This window comes from Notamacropus eugenii, chromosome 1 (genome assembly GCF_028372415.1).
Source record: "Notamacropus eugenii isolate mMacEug1 chromosome 1, mMacEug1.pri_v2, whole genome shotgun sequence".
In the NCBI taxonomy this organism is placed as follows: domain Eukaryota; kingdom Metazoa; phylum Chordata; class Mammalia; order Diprotodontia; family Macropodidae; genus Notamacropus; species Notamacropus eugenii.
In genome coordinates this window covers 95,199,678-95,219,135 of record NC_092872.1, presented here as the reverse complement: position 1 = coordinate 95,219,135, position 19,458 = coordinate 95,199,678, and the positions used below count along the sequence as shown (strand labels likewise).

The window sequence follows — 19,458 nt, the reverse complement described above, 5'->3', positions numbered from 1 at the left end:
TTCAGCCTTGGTCTTTCTGACTCCTGGCTCAGTGCTAGATTTATCCCTTCTCTTTCTGAACTGATGAAGGGGAAAATGAAATGCTGTTCTCTTTGGACTGTAAGTCTTGGATTGAGTACAGGAGAATCAGGGGTAAGTAGGTTTATTTTTTGTGACTAGCAGGGGTGGAGTAGGAAGGGAAAGAAATTAGGTTGGGATGTGCCGTGCCAGGTGGTGGCTCAGTGACTCAATCAGCAAGCAGGGAAGTCTTGACTTCCTCAGACTGACTTATGTGTGACCTGGGGGAAGTCTCTGGGCTTCCCTTGTCTCATCTGTAAAGTGTGGAATTTGGCCGAGATGATCTTTCAGCCCTAAATCTATGACTCTCTGAATTGATAAGCAACAAGAATCAGAGGAATTTATGGAAAAGTGTGATTTTTGTGTTTTGTCTCTGTTGGTGACCATAATATTTAGGGTTCTAGTTCACTTTGCTAATGGGATCACAGGATCATAAATTTAGAGCTAGAAGAGAGCTTGTAGGCATCATAGTCCAGTTCTCTCATTTTACAGGTGAAGCAGCTGAGACCCAGAAAATTTAAGTGATTTGCCTGAGGCAACTTGCTTTGTGAGGCAGGATTTGAATTCAGGTCTTCTAGGCGCTCAAGTCCAGGGCCCTATCCACTGTGCCATAATTATCCCTCACTGTTATTGTGCGTAACATTGTACTCTGGTTGTGCCTTTTTTTAGTTGAAGATTTAGCCAACCCTGTCATTGACTTAAAAACTGAATCTCTGGCAAAACATCAGGTGCCTAATGAAGCAAAGAACAAGAATTTGGAAGTTCTGTTGTTTGTCAATGGATGTAACATGGCATGAAGTTACATGCAGTCTCTAACTTGGCACATTGTGAATTCAATCCATGAAAATATAATCTCGTTACTGCAAATGTGTGAGGCGAATTAGAGCTGAATCTGTGACTTGTGAATTGGATATGATTAACACTCCCACAGGCACCGATTTGTTTCTAAATGGATTTTTTCTTCTCTTGCCGCTCGTACAAATTTCATTTCCCTTGTCTTATGAATTGTTGTTACTGTGTTTTAATGAATACGATGAATATGGCTAGACTCTGTGATGCTCCCACGTAGTAAGTCAAATTAACATAAATCAAAGTTGTTTTTGCCATGTGTCCCACAGGAGTAAATTACCAAGTGTTTTCCTTTGGCATGCTGGTGCCCGTGTCTACCTTGATGCCCTGCATTCTTGCCCAGCGTCCGAATCAACTGCATCTGGATGTTGCTGCTGCTGCGTCTGTCAGTCTCATCACACGATGGTTTGATTAATCGTTTATTCTGTTGCAGAGTGACTTGTCTGTGTGCCCAGTTTGAATCTGTGTTACAGCATGGCTTGAAGAGGAGTCGCGGATTAGCGTTAACGGCAGCAGCGATCAGACAGGCAGCAGGATTCTCTAGCAAGACAGAGACAGGTACTGACTGCGCTGTTGAACAGGGCTTTGGTATTTTGCTCCCCTTTTATAAGTGTCTAGGCTTTTGGTATACGGAAGTGAGGGGTGGTAACTTGAATTGTAAGACTATGTTTGTTTTTTAATTTGGTAAACAATTCAGTGCTGAATGGGCTTTTTCAATCATCTTTATATTCTTGATGTAAGGTTCTCAAAGCTACATTAGGTTCTAAACACAATCCAGGATCCTGCAGGAGGATATTTTGGTGTAAAATGTATTTATTTCACAAATGTGGCATGGCAGTTGGCAGGAAATTAACACTTTGCTTAATATTATGCATGTGAAGAGCATGACATTTCATAATTCTGTCTTTAGAAACCATGGTCTCTGTTTGCAGGAGTTTTTGTGTGATATCTTGTAAGTCTGTGGTGCTAAAGAAGGCCATCCCTGTGTGCCATGCTTCAGTTCCTGTGACTTACTTCGACTGTTATTTACTTTGAAACTGTCACTTACAATTACATCAGTTCTAAGGAAGAAATCAGTGATGATTTACAAGTAATTTGTATTTTGGGCCACGTCTGTGCTTCCCAACATAGTTCAGGATTTTGGAATCTTTCTAAGCATCCTGCTAATGTCTGTGTTGCTGCTAATTAAAATGTGCTGTCTTATGATCGCCATCACTTTACAGGGAAATGAGAGCTCATTGCGCCTGATTTCTATTGAGAGTACATACTAAAACTGTTAAATATTTAGCATCCTAGAATATGCCAGGGCTGAAAGGGGCCTGGGAACTTATCCAATTCAGCTCCCTCAGTTTGTAGATCACCTTGCTGAGGTCCAGAGAAGGGAAACGTCTAGTCCAAGGTCATAAAGCCACTTAGTGGCAAAACTTGAATTAGAACCAGGACTCCTGACTCGCAAGTCTTGTTCTTTTCCACTGCTCATTTTACTTCTTTTTGATTCTGCCTTTCCTTGATGTAGTTTTATTTTTCTCTCCTCTGTCTTAGCTACTCTTCAACCCAATGTAGAGGTTGCCTTTTCATTTTGACAGTATGCAGACTCACGATTGCTTATCTGCCACAGAGCCTAGGAACATAGTAGGGGCTTAATACATGCTTGTTGATTGATTCATTTCAATGGTTTCTCAGTTTTAGAAATCAAAGTGTTTACTTCAGTGACTCGTTAGAACCTCCCTAATACATCAGGAGAATGTAAGTTCCTTGAAGGCAAGAGCTATTTTGTTTTTGCCTTTCTTATCTCCAGTACTTTGTAATCAGTAAATATTTTAGAAGTGTTTGTTGAGTTGAATTGAATTTGATAAAATCCAAACTCCTTAGTTATATTCAAGGTCATTTACAAACCTATATTACCTCATCTTAGCAAATTTATATCATACTACATCTTTACCACTTTTTTTATACTATAGCCAAAGTTGACTACTTGTTACCTCCTATACACGTTCTGGGCTTAACTCATGCTAATTCCTGTCCTTATAATGTTTTCCCTGGCTTTTTCTGCTAAATTAAAATCCTATTTACCCTTCAAGACTCCATCTAATTGTTCCTTTCTCTGTAAAGCTTTCTGTGATTCTGGGTTAGAAATGATCTTTCCTTGCTTGTGCCTAGCATAGCACTTTATGCTTCTTTTATGTACTTATATTTTTCTATTTTCTCTAGTTATTTGTATCAGTGCCATTTTTCTCCATTTAATAGTAATTCTCCATGAGAACTGGGGCAGTATCTTATTTATTCTTGTAGCTCTCTAAGGTCCAGCATGGTACTCTCCATAGTGTAGATGCTTAATTTTACTTTAAACTGAATTGAAAGTTGAAAGAGATTTCCACTTACTTGTTTCCTATTTTCTTTTCTTTTTCTTATTTTTTCCTTTCCTTTGCCTCATCTAATTAGGAAGTGTTCTGAGGTATGAGCCTTAAGGTGACCTTTTTTCCTAGGAAAAGAAACTATTTCATCAAATAGTAGCATATATTGTATAGGTGGGGCTTACATGGTATCATGGAGGACTAGTACCTCTGGTGTGAAAGCTTGCTGAGCCCTTTTCAGGACTGCTCATCCACTTTCGGTGTCTACTTGGCACTCACCTGTGGCTCCAACAAGCTGTAGCATGGACAGCAGCCACACCCTAGTAAAATTATCTTGGTAGATGGCTTAAACCAAATTGAGGGTAACTGAGAGGCCTCAAACCCATTGGAGAATCAGGGGAACATCTACTCAGATCATATGAAGACTTTCATTGTTCCAGTGACCATGAAGGCGGCTGAAGCAGGAGCTGTGGAGCGCTTAGAGCTTGGTCAGATATCCAGGACACCAAGGTCTTCCACAGCATCCTGGGCCATGGCCCTGCACTGGCCTTCAGTGATTCAGGAAGGGAGAGTGAGGCTTACGATTTGTGCAGCTCCACCTCACGTAAGTCGAGGCATTACCCCATAATGCTGCCGGTCCTTTTTGGCAATGAAGAACAAACAACATATTATAGAGGGGTTTGCACACCCCTAGTTTTGTGATATTTTCATAAAGCCACATGCTTACTGGTTGGTTCTGGGGATTGGAATAGCTTTTTTAGGACTTAACTTTTGAGAAGAGACTCTTAGGCATGTTGTGCTCTTGGTTCAGCCTAATACGAAGTCTACCTACTGTGCCCTGGTTGAGTGTGGGCAGGCAGAATGCAGTAACTGAGACTCATTTTATCTCTGTTTCCCAGTGTTTAACACATAGTATGTACTTCTTATTGATCGGTCTTACATTTGCTCTTTCCTCTCCTCTTGTCTCCCCCAGATGTCTCCTCTTTTTGTAACAGAGAATGACTACTTCCCAAACTGGATTTCTTATTATAAGAGAGCATCTAATTTAAGAATTTATATTGTTTTGGAGGAATAGAATGATTTCTCAGCTTCCTTCCCTCCTTCCCCCCTTTTTTCTTGAGGGTGGAAGAAACCACCTTGCAATCATTTGCACCAGAATTTCTGAGACAAAGTTTTTGGTAAAGTAACGATGAGTACAAGGGCAGGGCTTGAGCTTGGGGTATCTTCAGCTCCATTCATATGCAACCATTTATTTTTTACAAGGCTGTGGAAAATTATCTAGTTCTATCTGAGAGAGTCTAAGCTGTCTCTGGCCTTTGCTTTATCTTTCCTGTTTCCCTGTCAAAGTCTAGCTGGATTGTATGCATGAATTAAAAATAGATTAATTAATTATGAAAGCTATTATTTTTGTTTTATTCTGATAAACTTGTTGGTAGCTTTGTAGCAAATTAGAAAAAAAGAGAAAACATTTTTGATAGTTTGCCAACATGCCTTTTATAATTCTTGTCTTTAATTAATATTAATTAAACATTCAGAGTATACTAAATGGTATTCATCTGAGCAGGGCATAAAATGTGATCCCTTCTATTGTTTATTCAATAAAACCTCAGTACTTTGTCCTCATGAAGTACGTAGAGGCACACTTGTGATTAAAAATAGTCTTTGGAACCTTGGTGTTAAATGATAGTATCAGGGACTGTCACAGAAACAAGCAAAGGAAGACTTTCTGAAGTTTTTTTTGATAGGTAGAAAAACTGAGTCGATAGCTTGGGTTATTGAAAGAGATCTTGAAGAGAAATTTATCCATACTAAACAGTGGGAAGATTGGTGAAGAAGGAAGGTGGCTTAAACTTTGATTAGGAGAAGGGTGCCTGTACCACCTGAGCAGCTGATTTCTTGTGTAGACACCTACCTTGTCTGATTCTACATAATTACAAGGCAATCTTTAGACTTCTGATTTGGTTTCCGGAGGCCAGACTCAGAGAGGTAGACAGGTACAGAGAGGTAAGTATCATCGGTTCAGTGCCTCTCCTGATTGTTATTCAACGTTTCTTATGACCAAGAGCAGTTTGAATTTTTGAAAAGTTTTAATTATAGAATATTTAAAAAGAAGTTTTATTAGTCAGACATAAGATTTGAATAAAATTGTCTTGGGCATTTATTGTACATTGACGGCCTTAGAGGACCTATTATAGGGTATAGAATGACTTAAGGTTACCATGTCGATTATTTGCAAATGGTACTTCTGAAGTATGTGAAATTATATATTTTCTTTTGATTATTTTAAATATTCTTCTTAACAACTATAAGGTTTGTATTATCTTTTAAGAAAAGGTTAGTTAGATAAGCCAAGGTAAATTTTAGCCTAGCCTTTGTCCAACAGATAACAAATTCCAAATAGTGGCATTTGAATTAATGAGACTTTGCTACAGAGGTGTTTTTTCATGGTGAACAAGTACATTGTTTGTGATTATTACCCAGTCATCAACTAGAAAAGTTCCTCAATAAAAATCACAAATTGCTCATTCAGTATAACACTTCTGTTGAAAGTGACAAATCTAGAACTTAAGTTTTTCTAGACAATGTGTGTCTGTCTAATCTTTTCATTTGCCCCATCTCTCATAGCCATACTTTGATTTTTTGCAGTGAAGTTCCTGTTGAACTGGGATGCTCTATAAAACACACTATATATTACGAACATACAGATAGGAAAAAGTGGACAAAAATGCAGTTTTGGAGATAGCTAAGTAATTATGTATGAATTTATGATCTTGTGTAGTAAACAATGAATATTAAACACCTGTAGATCTCCAGAGCAGTATCCATATAGCCCAAACACCAAATGTATATTTACCTCTAAAAGACTATTTTATGGAAAACTTGTACAAGGCGAGTGCTCACATGAAAGTCAGAAGATGCGTGCAAGGATCCTCTCAGGGTCTCTCTGAAGAACTTTAGTACTGATTGTGATTTAGATTGATTGTGAGACAGGACTGCCTTGCATGGCATGCTCACATCCAAGAAGGTACAGAGCAGCATTGCAGCAGCTGGAAAGAAACGTGAGATATCTCCATCCCAAATGTTCTTCTGGACTATTTGTGTCCCACCTGTGGTGGAGCCTTCCAGGCTCATGCTGTACTGGTGAGCCACAGTCAAACACTCTGCACCTCGATCCCAACATTGTGATATCCTCAGCCTCTCTGAGTATGAAGATTGAACAACAACAAGGATGACATAGAGAGGAAAAGATAGTCTTTATCCTGAAATCTAAAATTATTCTTTTCAATTACTTGATTAGTATTTATTGAGGGTCTCTTTTGTGTCTAATGAGTAACCCTGGGTTAGATAGGTACTGTGGGTACACATGAGAAGTAGAAATGGTGGTATTTACATTCAGTGAATGTAAAAATTAGATAGGAAGGTGAGACTGGCATGTTTGAATCAAATAGGGTGCAGTATGAAGTCGCATTAAAAGATGTTAGTGATTAATCCTCTCTCTACAGTTCTAAGTTTGTTAGGTTGGAAATGGTACCAGTGAATTAGTGTTTTGGTCAACAAAAGAAGATGTTCTATTACTTTTGTTATTTATAATTTTAAATTTTGAAAATAGAAAACCTGAGCAGGTCATATAATAGTAGCCCTGGAACATTCCTGAGGAATCTGTCCAATCTAAACCCTTCATTTTATAGATTAGTTTAATGTTAAACTGACAAGATTGCTCTTGAGAATCTACAGAATTCATGTCACTAAGTAACTCCTGTTATAGAGGCAAAGAAAGGACATTTTCTCTTATAAATTCATGTACTTAGAACACCTGATTTCAAATTTTGACTTTCTCATTTTCTGCCAGAGTCCTGGGTTGAATGAGTGATCTACTGAGTTTTGTCTAGTATCTTTGCCAGTTGTTAACTACATTTTCTTTACAAGGGAATGTGCTTGTTTTTTTTTTTAAACCAGCTCAGAGAACAAGTTTGCCCTTAAAACAAAGATAAAACTAAAACAAACACCCATAAAATTTTTTATTAGTTATCCACAGTTCCTTTTTCTTTCATTTTCAAAATGATTTCATTAGCTCATTATATTTATCTCATGTTTTAGTTTCCTATTTTGCTTTCCTGTTTTATCTTTTTTATTCTTCTGTGTTTAATACACATTAATACACATTAATGTCAATTAATGTGTATTTCTGAGACAGTGAATGTCTCTGAGATAGACTCTGCAAATGAACCTGAACCCAGAATTGATCAGGAGGAGGAGATAATGCTAGGTTGTCTTTGATAAACTGTACAGCTCTTTTAATGACCCTAAGCTTCTTTCTGAAACAGGACCATCTTTTTTAACATCACGTTTCTTCTGGTGATGTACAATTTCAAATCACAGAGTCCTAGAGACTCTGAGGGATTGAAGTTGCAGATCACTCAAAGGGCAGTGGAGTGGTGAGTATAAACAGGTTGCCTCACATTATCAGTGAGAAATTAGGAGAAATAGTGGAAAGGATTTCAGAAAAAAGTATGATTCGAAAAAATATGGGCTATTCACATAGCACAAGTGAAAAATAACGCATGTGCATAACTGGTATCCATACAGTGTTAAGAGAACTAAAAGAAAGCCCCCAGGATGTTAAGCAAGCCCATTTGGGTCAGATTTGTGGGAGAACATGGACAGTTTTCACAGGCTGGACAAGTGTGGGTAGGTTGCAGCCTTTATTGTTGGAGGGAGTATATGTTAACAATGAGATTATGTAGATTCATTCCACTGTTTGAGATTTTGGGGATTGAGGCCACTTCTATAGCTGCGAAATCTTAGCCAGAGGCACCAAGAGTCTGGACAACTCACCTTTGGCTTTTTGTGGAGTAGTGAAGCATTTACCTAGAGGTATGCGTCATCTCTCCCTTAGATTCTTCTGGAATAGATTGGGCTGGTAAATTACACCAGATTCTTCAAGGACCAGCACAAGCTCACCCAATTTGTTGTAACTTGGAACCTGATTGAGATTCAAACCGTATCTCCAGAAATGGAGGACTGTTGTGTTGAGTGGAACCTTCACCATAGAATGATTGATTACTCTCAGAATTATTTATTTGCTGGTGAAATATAAAGTTACTTCTCCAGAATTCAGTGATTATATCTCATGACTCATATTCTTTTCCTTTTAGTCTTACGCAGTAGTGGCAGTGTCAATAAAAAGTCGGTGATATACTTAAAGAAAAAAGTAGTTTTTAAAATCGCATGTCTTTGGAACTATAGTCACAGATGATTTTGATTTAACCAAAGAGATAAAACAATTAGGAGTTTGACATGACTAAAGATCCCATGGTTTAAAAAAATTTTTTTTCTCACATTTTTAATTAAAGTTTCGAGTTCCAAGTTCTATTCCTCTCTCCCCTAGTTATTTTAAATGGAATTTTGTTGGGATTGGAAGCTCAATTCCGTGTGGACAGTCTCGGGCGGGTAAAGGTGGGAGCTTCTAAATCTTAGAGCTCTCACGAGACCCTCCCAGGAAACGGCAGGGGATCGAGGTGAACCAAGCTATCTCGGGTATTTCCGCCTCTCCCCGGGAGATACGTGATGGGTGGAGTCTCCCTGCCCTCGAGGTCGTCCCGGATCTGGGCACACTATTGTTATCTAACAGCACGGTATTGAGATGCAAACTGTGTGGCTGAAGGTTAAGTAGGATTGAGGAAGCCTGAAAGCTCTCTTAGCACGTAAGGAGCCAAGAGGACAGTAGGCTCCGTTTTCTTCTCTTCTCTCTCCCCTCCCCCTCTCTCCCCGCTTGTACTTCTACTTCCAATCCCTTAAGATCTTAGCCTCCTTAGGAAATCTCCCCCTCTTCCTCCTAAGAAAGAGCCCCCTGCACTTGTAACTAGACCCTGAAATAAAGCTCAACCCTTGTTCGACTCTGGAACGTCCTTTCTCTCATATGTGCATCCGGCGTGGCCAGACGAAGACTTCGGAGGTGAGGTAAGAAAGACTCGGGTAGCCCACACAGGCCTCTAGGCCTGGCAGAATTTCCCTTTCTATGTCTTGCTGCTGGTTTTGTTAGTAATATATAGAAATGCTAATAATTTATGTGGGTTTATTTTGTATCTTGAGACTTTGCTAAAGTTGTTAGTAATTTCAAGTAATTTTTTTAGTTGATTCTCTGGGATTTTCTAAGTATAACATATCTGTAAAGAGTGATAATTTTGTTTCTTCATTGTCTATTCTAATTCTTCCTATTCTAATTTATCTTCTCTTATTGCTATAGCTAACATTTCTAGTACAGTATTAAATAATAAAAGTGATAATGGGCATCCTTGCTTTACCCCTGATTGTATTGGGAAGACTTCTAGCTTATTCTCATTACAGATAATGCCAGCTAATGATTTTAGATAGTACTTATCATTTTAAGGTAAACTTCAATAAAGTTTTTAGTAGGAATGAGTGCTGTATTTTGTCAGACTTTTTCTGCATCTATTGAGATAATCATATGATTTTTGTTGGCTTTGTTATTGATATGGTCAGTTATGCTGATAGTTTCCCTAATGTTGAACCAACTTTGCATTCCATTTGGTTGTAGTATATGATTCTTGTGATATATTGCTGTAATCTCTTTGCTCGTATTTTATTTATAATTTTTGCATCAATATTCATTAGGAAAATTGGTCTACAATTTTCTTTCTCAGCTTTGACTCTTCCTGGTTTGGGTATCAGCACCATATTTGTGTTGTAAAAGGAATTGGTAGAATTCCCTCTTTGCCTATTTTTCCAAACAGTTTATATACTATTGGAATTAAGTGTTTTTTATATATTTGGTAGAATTCACTTGTAAATCCAGCTGGCCTTGGCAGTTTTTCTTAGGGAGTTTGTTGATGGCTTGTTCAATTTCTTTTTCTAAGATTGGGTTATTTAAGTATTTTATTTCTGCTGTTAATCTGAGTCATTTATATTTTTATAGATATTCATTTATTTCATTTAGATTGTCAAATTTATTGGCATATAATTGGGTAAAATAGCTCCTAACAGTTGTCTTAATTTCCTCTTCATTGGTACTGAATTTATCCCTTTCATTTTTGATACTAGTAATTTGATTTTCTTTCCTTTTTTCAAATGATACCAGTGGTTTATCTATTTTATTGTTTTTTTCCCCATAAAACCAGCTTCTAGTTTTATTTATTAGTTCAATGATTTTTTTACTTTCAATTTTATTTATTCTTTGATTTTCAGGTTCCAATTTGGTGTTTAATTGGGGATTTTTAATTTGTTCTTTTTCTAGTTTTTTAGTTGTATTCCCAATTTAATTAGATTTGCTTTTTCTCTATTTTATTGATGTAAGCAATTAGACATATAAATTTTCCCCTAAATGCTTCTTTGTCTCCATCCCACAAATTTTTGTATGTTGTCTCATTGTTGTCATTTTCCTTAACGAAATTATTGTTTTATGATTTTTCTTTGACCCACTTATTTTTTAGGATTAGATTATTTAATTTCTAATTAATTTTTGATCTCTCTTTCCATTGTCCATTATTGAATGTAATTTTTGTTGCATTATGATCTGAAAAGGATGCATTTGCTATTATTACTTTTGGTTGTGAGGTTTTTATGTCCTAATAGATGGTCATTTTTTTGTGTAAGTGCCATGTACTGCTGAGAAAAATGGTATTATCCTTTCTGTTCCCATTCAGTTTTCCCCAGAGATCTGTCATATCGAACTTATCCAGAATTTTATTCACCTCCTTAGCTTCTTTCTTATTTATTTTTTTGGTTAGATTTATCTAGCTCTGTGAGGGGAAAATTGAGGCCTCCCATTAGTATTTTTTATTATCTATTTCCTCTTGTAACCCATTCAACTTCTTCAAAAATTTTGATGCACCATTTGGTACACATATATTTGGTATTGATATGACTTCGTTGTCTATGGTACCTTTCAGCAAGATATAGTTTCCTTCTTTATCTCTTTTAATTAGATATATTTTTGCTTTTGTTTTGTCTGAGATCATGATTGCTACCCCTGCTTTCTTTGCTTCATAACAGATTCTGCTTCAGCCTCTTCCCTTTACCCTGTGTGTATCTCTGTGCTTCAAATGTGTTTATTGTAAACATCTTGTAGGATTCTGGTTTTTAATCCGTTCTGCTGTCTACTTCTCTTTGATGGGTGAGTTCATTCCATTCACATTTATAGTTATAACTAACTGCTTATTTCCCTTTATGTTACTATTTTGCTTGTTTATCCCCCTCTCTTTCTTACCCTCCCACCCTTTCCATCCTCACAAGTGTTTTACTTTTGATCACCAGCTTCTCCAATATACCTCCCTTTTATTAGTTCCCCCTCCCCCTTCTATTCTCCCTTCATTATGGGGTAAGATAGATTTCTATTTCAAATTGAGGGTGTGTATGTTATTCCCTCTTGGAGTGAGTTCTGATGAGGGTAAGGTTGAAGCTTTACCTGCCACCCCCAACTCCCATCTTCCTGTCCATTATAATAGCTCTTTCATGCCTCTTTTATGGTAGTTAATTTACCCGGCTCAGTATCCCATATCCTTCTTCCAATGTACTTTTCTTACCCCTTTATTTTGTATTTTTAGGGTATCATTCCATCAAAGTCACCTTATAGCCACACTTTGTCTACGTTGACTCTTAATTTCTCTTATAGTAATGAAGTTGTTAAGAGTTACAAATACTATCTTACCATATAGAAATATAGAACCTTACTGAATTTCTTATGTTTTTTCTTTCTTGTTCCCTTGAGTCTTGTATTTGAAGGTCAAATTTTTATTTGGCTCTCTGGTTCTGATATATCAGAGTAGTTCTCTTTGATGATTTCTTGAAAGATGTCCAGGCTTTTTTTTTTTTTTTAATCATGGCTTTCAGATAATTCTTTTTTTATCTCTCCTGGATCTATTTTCTAGGTCACTTATTTTTCCAGTGATGAATTTCATGTTTTTCTTCTATATTTTTCCTTTTTGGATTTTGTTTTATTGTATATTGATGGCTCGTAGAGTCATTAGTTTCCACTTAATTCTAACTTTTAAGGAATTATTTTCTTCAGTGAGCTTTTTTGCTTTCTTTTCCATTTGAACAATTCTGTTCTTTAGGGAATTATTTTCCTCAGTAAATTTTTGTATATCTTTTCCCATGCTATTGATTCTTTATTTATAATTCTCTTGCATTCCTCTCATTTCTTTTCCCAGTCTTTCTTCTACTTTAATTTACTTTTTAAAATTCTTTGTAAGCTCTTTTTGTGTCAAATTCTTTTTTGTGTCTAAGACCAAATTACATTTTTCTTTGAGGCTTCACACATAGCCACTTTGACAGTATTGTCTTCTTCTATGTTTATGACTTGATCTTCTCTATCACCGTAGTAACTTTCTATAGTCAAGCCCTTTTTTTGGTTTTTACTCATTTTTTTCTTGCCTTTTTTATTGGCTTGGTGTTATTATGTGAGAGTTCCGGTCCTGCACTGTCCCAAGCTTTTTGTGCTGAGCCTCTAGGTCTTACTGCTGGTTTTCACTGGACTTCAGGGCTTAGCTGCTTCCTTTCTCAGGAGGGTAGGCCTCCCTTCTGGCTTGTACTGGGTATAGGAGCCTCTCTATTGGCTTCCCCTGCTTGTGAGGTTTAGCTGTGGGCCTGCTCCAGGGGTAGGACCCTACTACTGGGTTGCTGTGGAGACAGGGTCTCTCTTCTGGTAGGCCTCAAGGTTGAGGTCTTGCTATTGCCTAGCCCTGGGGTGAGGCTCCACTACTAACTGGTAATGGGGTCAAGGCCTTGCTGGTGGCTTGTGCTGAGGGACTTAGTGTATTGTGTAGAGTGCTTGCTTGCCTCCAGGGGGCTGCTGGTTTGCAGAAGGGTGGGGCCTTGCTAGTGGAGTGCCCCAGGCTTGAAATAGACCTGTCCTGCCAGTCTGTTAAGGTGCTTCCTTGATCCTAGATCAATTCTGAGGTGGTTTTCTAGTTTTTTGGAGGGGAATTTGAAAGGACTTCAGAGGGTTCCTTCCTTATTCCACCTGACATGTTGCCGTGGGAAATTGACCCAGAGTTTTACAATGTGAATGAGTCTGCCCTGGTAAATTCTCATTGATGAAGCATACCTTCTGTTTCTTTTATGAAGAAGTGGATTCAGTTGCTGAAATAGGATGGGCCCAGAACTTGTGTGTGTGTTTGTCCGTGTTTTGCCGAAGAAGACCAAGCCCTGAACTTGTACTGATTATTGAAAGAAGAATTGAGTATTGGAAGAGCATGTACAAGATGAGTGGAGGATATTCCATAGCCATCATGAGGAGGGTAGAAGTTGGAACATAGTGATTTTTTACACAAGATATTTCTTTGTGCTGTACCATGGCAGGTCGTTATTCCCTAAACCTGTAGTTTTGTCATTTGTTAAATGGAGATAATGCATTTGTGTGAAGATTGGATAAAATGATGGAAATGAAAGTACTTTTAAACTATTTTCAAAAGTCCCTGCAGTTTTTATTCTTTCCAGAACTCCGTAGTCTAAATACGTGTTAGCAATATTTTATCAAATGGTAAAATTACAGAAACTGATCTCCTTGGTCCACTAATGCAATCCAACATATGTTTATTAATTTCCTACTACGTTCAGGCTGCTATGCTAGGTGATGGGGGTATGAAGACAAAGACAAAAAAAAAGTCTTGTTCTCCAGGTGCTTACATTATATATACTGAAAGTTATATATGCAGATCAATGTATGCAAGGTAATTTAAGGAGGGAGAAATTACTAATCACCCTGGGTGAGAGGAGGGAGCATGGAAGACTTCATAAGAAGTAGCTCCTGAGTTGAGCTTTGACGGAAACCCAGAATTCTGAAGGAATACATTCCTGGCATAGGAGATAGTCTGGGCAAAGTCACAGAGATGGAATGCTGCCTGCAGGGAACAGCTAGCTAGTAGGCCAATTTGATAGGAATGTAGAGATCCTGAAGGAGAGTAAAATGCAGTGAGTCTAGAAAGGTAGGTTAGTTGGAACCGTGTTTTTGAGGGTAGACTTTTGTAAATTGGTTACATTTGCATTATAATAAAAAATTTCAAATATCAAGCATTTTTTTTTCCTTTCTGCCACCTTCCAGTCCTCCTAAGTTTTCCTGAAACTGTTTTTCTTTGTTTCTTACAGGACAATAATATTCCATTACATTCACACGCCATAATTTGTTCAGCCATTCCCCAACTGGTGGGCATTCACTTAGTGTCCTTTTCTTCGCCACTACAGAAAGAGCTACTATAAGTATTTTTGTACATCGAAGACTTTTTTACCTTTGCTTTTAGACTTCATATCAATCAACTGTAAATTTAATATTTGCTGAGTATCTTTACTTTGGTATCAAGTTTTGATATTTAGCTTCTTTGGTATGTTTAACTCCTCCGTTCCTCAGGTCTTATGTTGAAAGGATGTCAGATGTGGTTTACATAGCATACTTTATTTGATGGGTTTGTCAAATACAAGAATAGATATAAACATGGACACATTCAGATTAATTAACAAAATAGTGACAGAAAAAAAACCCTGCGTAAAATATTGTTTACTTTTCAGGGGAAGAATGATTTTGTTTTTGAAGAATGATTTTTTTAAAAAAGAAAAAAATGTTAGGTTCTGGATAATCTGCTTACATTGGAAGAATATTCTACTGATCTTTTTTGATCAAAAGAGGAAGTCTGCTTCTTCTTTTTTTTTTTTTTTTGCTGTTCTCTTTTCCTTTAACAATTTCAGTTCTCTTTTAAAATTTCTGTTTTGAAAATACAAAACAAAGATTTCTTCTTGGAGAATCATCTTGAAAGGATGACTGTTGGGGCTATAAAGAAAGTCTTTAGATGTGTAAAAGATGAATACAGATACAGATCCAACTCAAGTATAAGGTTGTTTAGGGCTTGATATTCATGCAGGATTCTTTACTGTAAGAATTTTGAACATTTTAGACTTATTGTCATTGTTAGCAGAAAGGGAAATGAAACTCAAGTGAGGTGATTTTTTGCTTGTTCTTAAGAGTTGTTGGTGGGGAAAATTTCAACTTTTTGTTAAAATGAGGCATATTGGGAGCCATTTATAAGGTTGCCAAGGAAGATTGAACCATATTTTGTGGGGCTTTTTAGTAATGCAGTTATAGAAAGTATAGTATGGTTTTATGGTGTAGTGGAAAGAACTTTGGAGACTTTGGTTCAATTCAGCAAACGTTTAATTGCCTACACCAAGCAAGAGAATAGATTATAATCTAGGCTCTGCTCCTACTAGCTACATAAGTTGCATACCCACTATAGATTTCAATTTTTGGTTATGTAAAATAAGAAGGTCAGACTATATCATCTCAGTGATTGCTTGCATCTTTAAGATTCAGTGAATGAGTATATATCTTCTCTACTAAAGACCCCTGTACTATAACAGGGCTCTAATATATTTAATATAAGTATAGATTTCAGTTATATATGCTACCAGGGCCCTTCCTTCAGCATTTTAGAGTTTCTATATATAGACCTGTTAGAATTTCAAATTGTTGCGGATTTACTTGTTTGATCATATTTAATGAAAAGCAAAATGTTGTGGTGGAAAAAGAACCCTTGCCTTGGAGGCAGGAAACTTGAGTTCTAGTCCTAGAAATGCTGCCTACCATTTGTAAATTATTTAAGTTCTTTGAACATGTTTCCTCATCTCGTCTTCCCAACTGGTAATAAAGTTTTTCACCTTGGTCCTCTTAATAATGCCCCACAATGTCATTTTGTTCAGTGGTTGTTTATGCTGCGTTAAACTAATATTTCATCCAACATTTATTAAGTGCCTAATTCATTCAAGTCACTGTACTAGGTGCTGACGGAACTTCTAAGTTGATGAGGTAAGGCAAGATCTCTGGCCTTGTGGAACCTTTGAAAATTAATGGGAAGTAGAAAACAGGTAACTTATAGAATAATGTGACAGACAGAGTTGGAAGGGATTTTAGAGATCATCTATCCCACTCTTCTCATTTTACAGATGAGGAAAATGAGGTGCATACAGGTGAAGTGACCTGTTTGTGAAGAAAGAGCAACTCTGTGATTCAGACTTGGGTCCTCAGACTCCAGATACAGTTCTCTTTCACTTACACCCTGTTGCTGTCCCTGTTCTAGAGAAACAACATATCAGAATAGCCCGAATGCCCTAGAGGGCTGGAGTCCCAGGTGACCTTCAGGGCTCTCTCCTGGACCCTCTTTTATTTATCTTCCACTTTACTTACTAATCCCATGGATTTAGTTACCATCTCTCTGCTGATGATTCTCAGTCTACCTATCCTGCCCCAGCCTCTTTGCTGACCTCCAGTCTTGGATGTCCAGCTGTCTTTCAGACGTCACTACGTGGATGTTTAGTAGACATTTAAAAACACATATATTTTTCCAATTAAGTGTAAAAACAATTTTTGGCAGTTAAAAAAAAATTTGAACCCCTAATTCTCTTTTCCTTTACCTCTCTCCCATACTTTATTGAGAAGACAAGCAATTTGATATAGGTTATGCATGCTTAATTGTGCAGCACATCTCCATATTAGCCATGTTGCAAAAGAAAACAGAGACCAAAAAAAAAAAAATCCAAGAAAAATAGAGAAAGTCAAAAAAGAAAAGTTTGCTTCTTTCTACCATCAGGTACCATCTGGAGGTGGATGGCATTTTTCATCATAAGGGCTTTGGAATTGTCTTGGATCATTGCATTGCTGAGACTATCTAAGCCATTTACAGTTGATCATCATACAATATTGCTGTATTGATTGCTACATACTGATTCACTTTATATCAGTTCATGTCAGTTTTTTTCAGGCTTTTCTGAAAACATTCTTCTTCTTGTTTCTTATGGTACAATAGTATTCCATCACAATCAAATACCATGTCTTGTCAAGCCATTCTCCAGTTGATGGGCATCACCTCAATTTCAATTCTTTTACGCCACAAATAGAACTGCTATAAATATTTCTGTACGTGTCTTTTTTCCTCTTTTTGGGGAGGGTGATGTCTCTGGGATATAGAGCTAGTATTGCTAGGCCAAAGGGTATATTGGGTTTTTTTTTGTCCTTTGGGCACAGTTACACATTGCTCTCCTGAGTGGTTGAATCAGTTCACAATTCCACCATCCAGTAGACATTGTGAGCCCAACGTGCTTCAGAGAGAGCTCATTATCTTTCCTTCTAAACACTTCTCCTACCTTCCCTGTTACTGTAGAGGGCAATGCCATCCTCCAGTCCCTCTGACTTACAACCTGTGGGTCATCCTGGATTTTCCACTATCTCTCACCCCCCCACATCCAGTCTGTTGCCAAGGCCTATCAGTTTCACATTTGCCACATCTCTTGAATATGCCTTCTTCTTTCCTCTGATATTCCCCCCCTCTCCTGGACTGTTGCAGTGATCTGCTGCTGAATCCTCCATTCAGCCACTAGAGTGATTTTCCTAAAAGGAAAGTCTGATGGTGTCACCTTCGTACTCAATAAACTTTAGTGGCTCCCTATTGCCTTATTTGGGCATTCAGAATCCTTCATAGCCTAGCCCACTCCTGCCTTTCCAGTCTTCTTATGCCATATTCTCTAATGTGTGCTCTTCTGTCTAATGACACTGACTCCTGGCTGTTTCACCAGTCCACTCGAACTCGCCGCTCTGAGAATTTCCTGTCTGTCGCCCATGCTTGGAGTGCTCTCCCTCATCATCTCTGCTTGTTGCCTTCTCTGGCTTCCTGTAAGTCCCAACCAAAACCCCACCTTGTGCAGGAAGTCTTCCCCAACCCCTCTTAATTCCAGTGCCTTCCCTCTGTTAGTTATACACTATTTAGCCTGTAAATTGTTTGCTGTGTATATTTGCATGTTGTCTCCCCCATTACATTGTAAGCTCCATGAAGCAGTGACTGCCCTTTGCCTTTTTTTTATATCCTGAGCGCTTAGCACAGTGCCTTCCTCATGGCGCTTAATAAATATTTATTGATCGATTCACCTTGTTTTAAATCCTACCTTTGATATTTATGAGATATGTGAACATCCTCTTTGGGCCTCAACTTCCTTATCTGTAGAATGGGGATAATAACCCCAAGTAGATGGAGAGAGCAGTTTTCAAAATAAGAAATATCAGCTGTTAACAACCAAATGAAAAAATGCTCCAAGCATTAATTATAGGAGAAATGAAAATTAAAATAGTTCTGAAGTGGTATCATAGCTATCAAACTGGGAAAGGTGGTAAAAGATGGAGCTCATATGTGGGAAGCACATTTTTAGTGAAGCTGTGAAATAGCCCAAGGGTTCTATAAAATAATTTGGAATCCTGTAAGGAAAGTTTTTAAACTCTTCATCCTTTTTGACTCAGTGATCCCAGCAGCAGATATACTACAAGAAGATACAATTGAAATGTTTGCTATTTGAAAATTAATTTAAAATGATAATTTTTATACTAGCAAAAAGCTATCCACAAAGCACGTGCCCATTAATTGGGGAATGACTGAACAAATTGTGATATGTGACTATTATAGCTTATTATTATGTTGTGAGGTATTTAGAGAAATATGGGAAGACTTGTATGAACTGATGCATAGTAAAAAAAAAGTAGAATCAGGAAAACTAAATACACAACGACTACAGTAATATAAATGAAGACAGCACTAAAAACAGCAGAATGTTGTTCAGATGCAATGATCTGCATTGGTTCCAAAGGACTGACTGATTTTGGAGCATCTTTCCTTTTCTTGGAGAAGTAATGGAGTATAGATGCAGAATGTTACACACTTTGTTTTGTGAGATTGCTGTATCAGAGGGTTTTTTTAATGAAGAGGAAAATATGGGGAAGAGTTTATTGGGAAGTGATTATTGTAAAAAAAAAAAAACCAAGACCTTGTAAAACATTTTGAAAAGTCTACTTCAAATTGGAGTAATCATTTATTAAGGGGGGAATAAATTGAGTAAATGACTAAGAATGAAATACAAATACATTGGAGAAAGACATTTCAAAGACATGTTGACAGAAGGATACTACCCAGGGAACAGAAACTCCCAATAGTTAGGGCTAGAATGGAACTGGCAAGAGAAATTAATAAATGCGTTTTCTTTGAATAGCAACCTTGAACAGATGGGCCTAGGAGCCAGTGATAAGGCCTAGGGGTGCCCAGGAGATGAAAGTTAACAGCCATTCTAGGTATGAAGGAAAGCAAATGTCTAGATCAATGAAGACTTAATTTGCATTTAGGAGTTTATGTTTCTTTTAATCCTTTTTCTAGCT

General features: G+C 37.4%; 1 protein-coding gene across 9 annotated transcripts in view; it reads left to right on the top strand.

Annotated features, from left to right (window-relative positions):
• SNX29 (sorting nexin 29) overlaps positions 1 to 19,458 on the top strand; it is a 688,321-nt gene that overhangs the window by 40,042 nt on the left and 628,821 nt on the right. For all 9 annotated transcript variants that reach the window (XR_011967204.1, XR_011967210.1, XR_011967211.1 and 6 more), the window contains exon 4: positions 1,340 to 1,464. Coding sequence is in view for 5 of the 9 variants with exons in the window: in XM_072609956.1 (XP_072466057.1) it covers positions 1,340 to 1,464 (125 nt within the window). In the remaining 4 variants the exon portion in view is untranslated. The remainder of the gene's footprint in view (positions 1 to 1,339; positions 1,465 to 19,458) is intronic.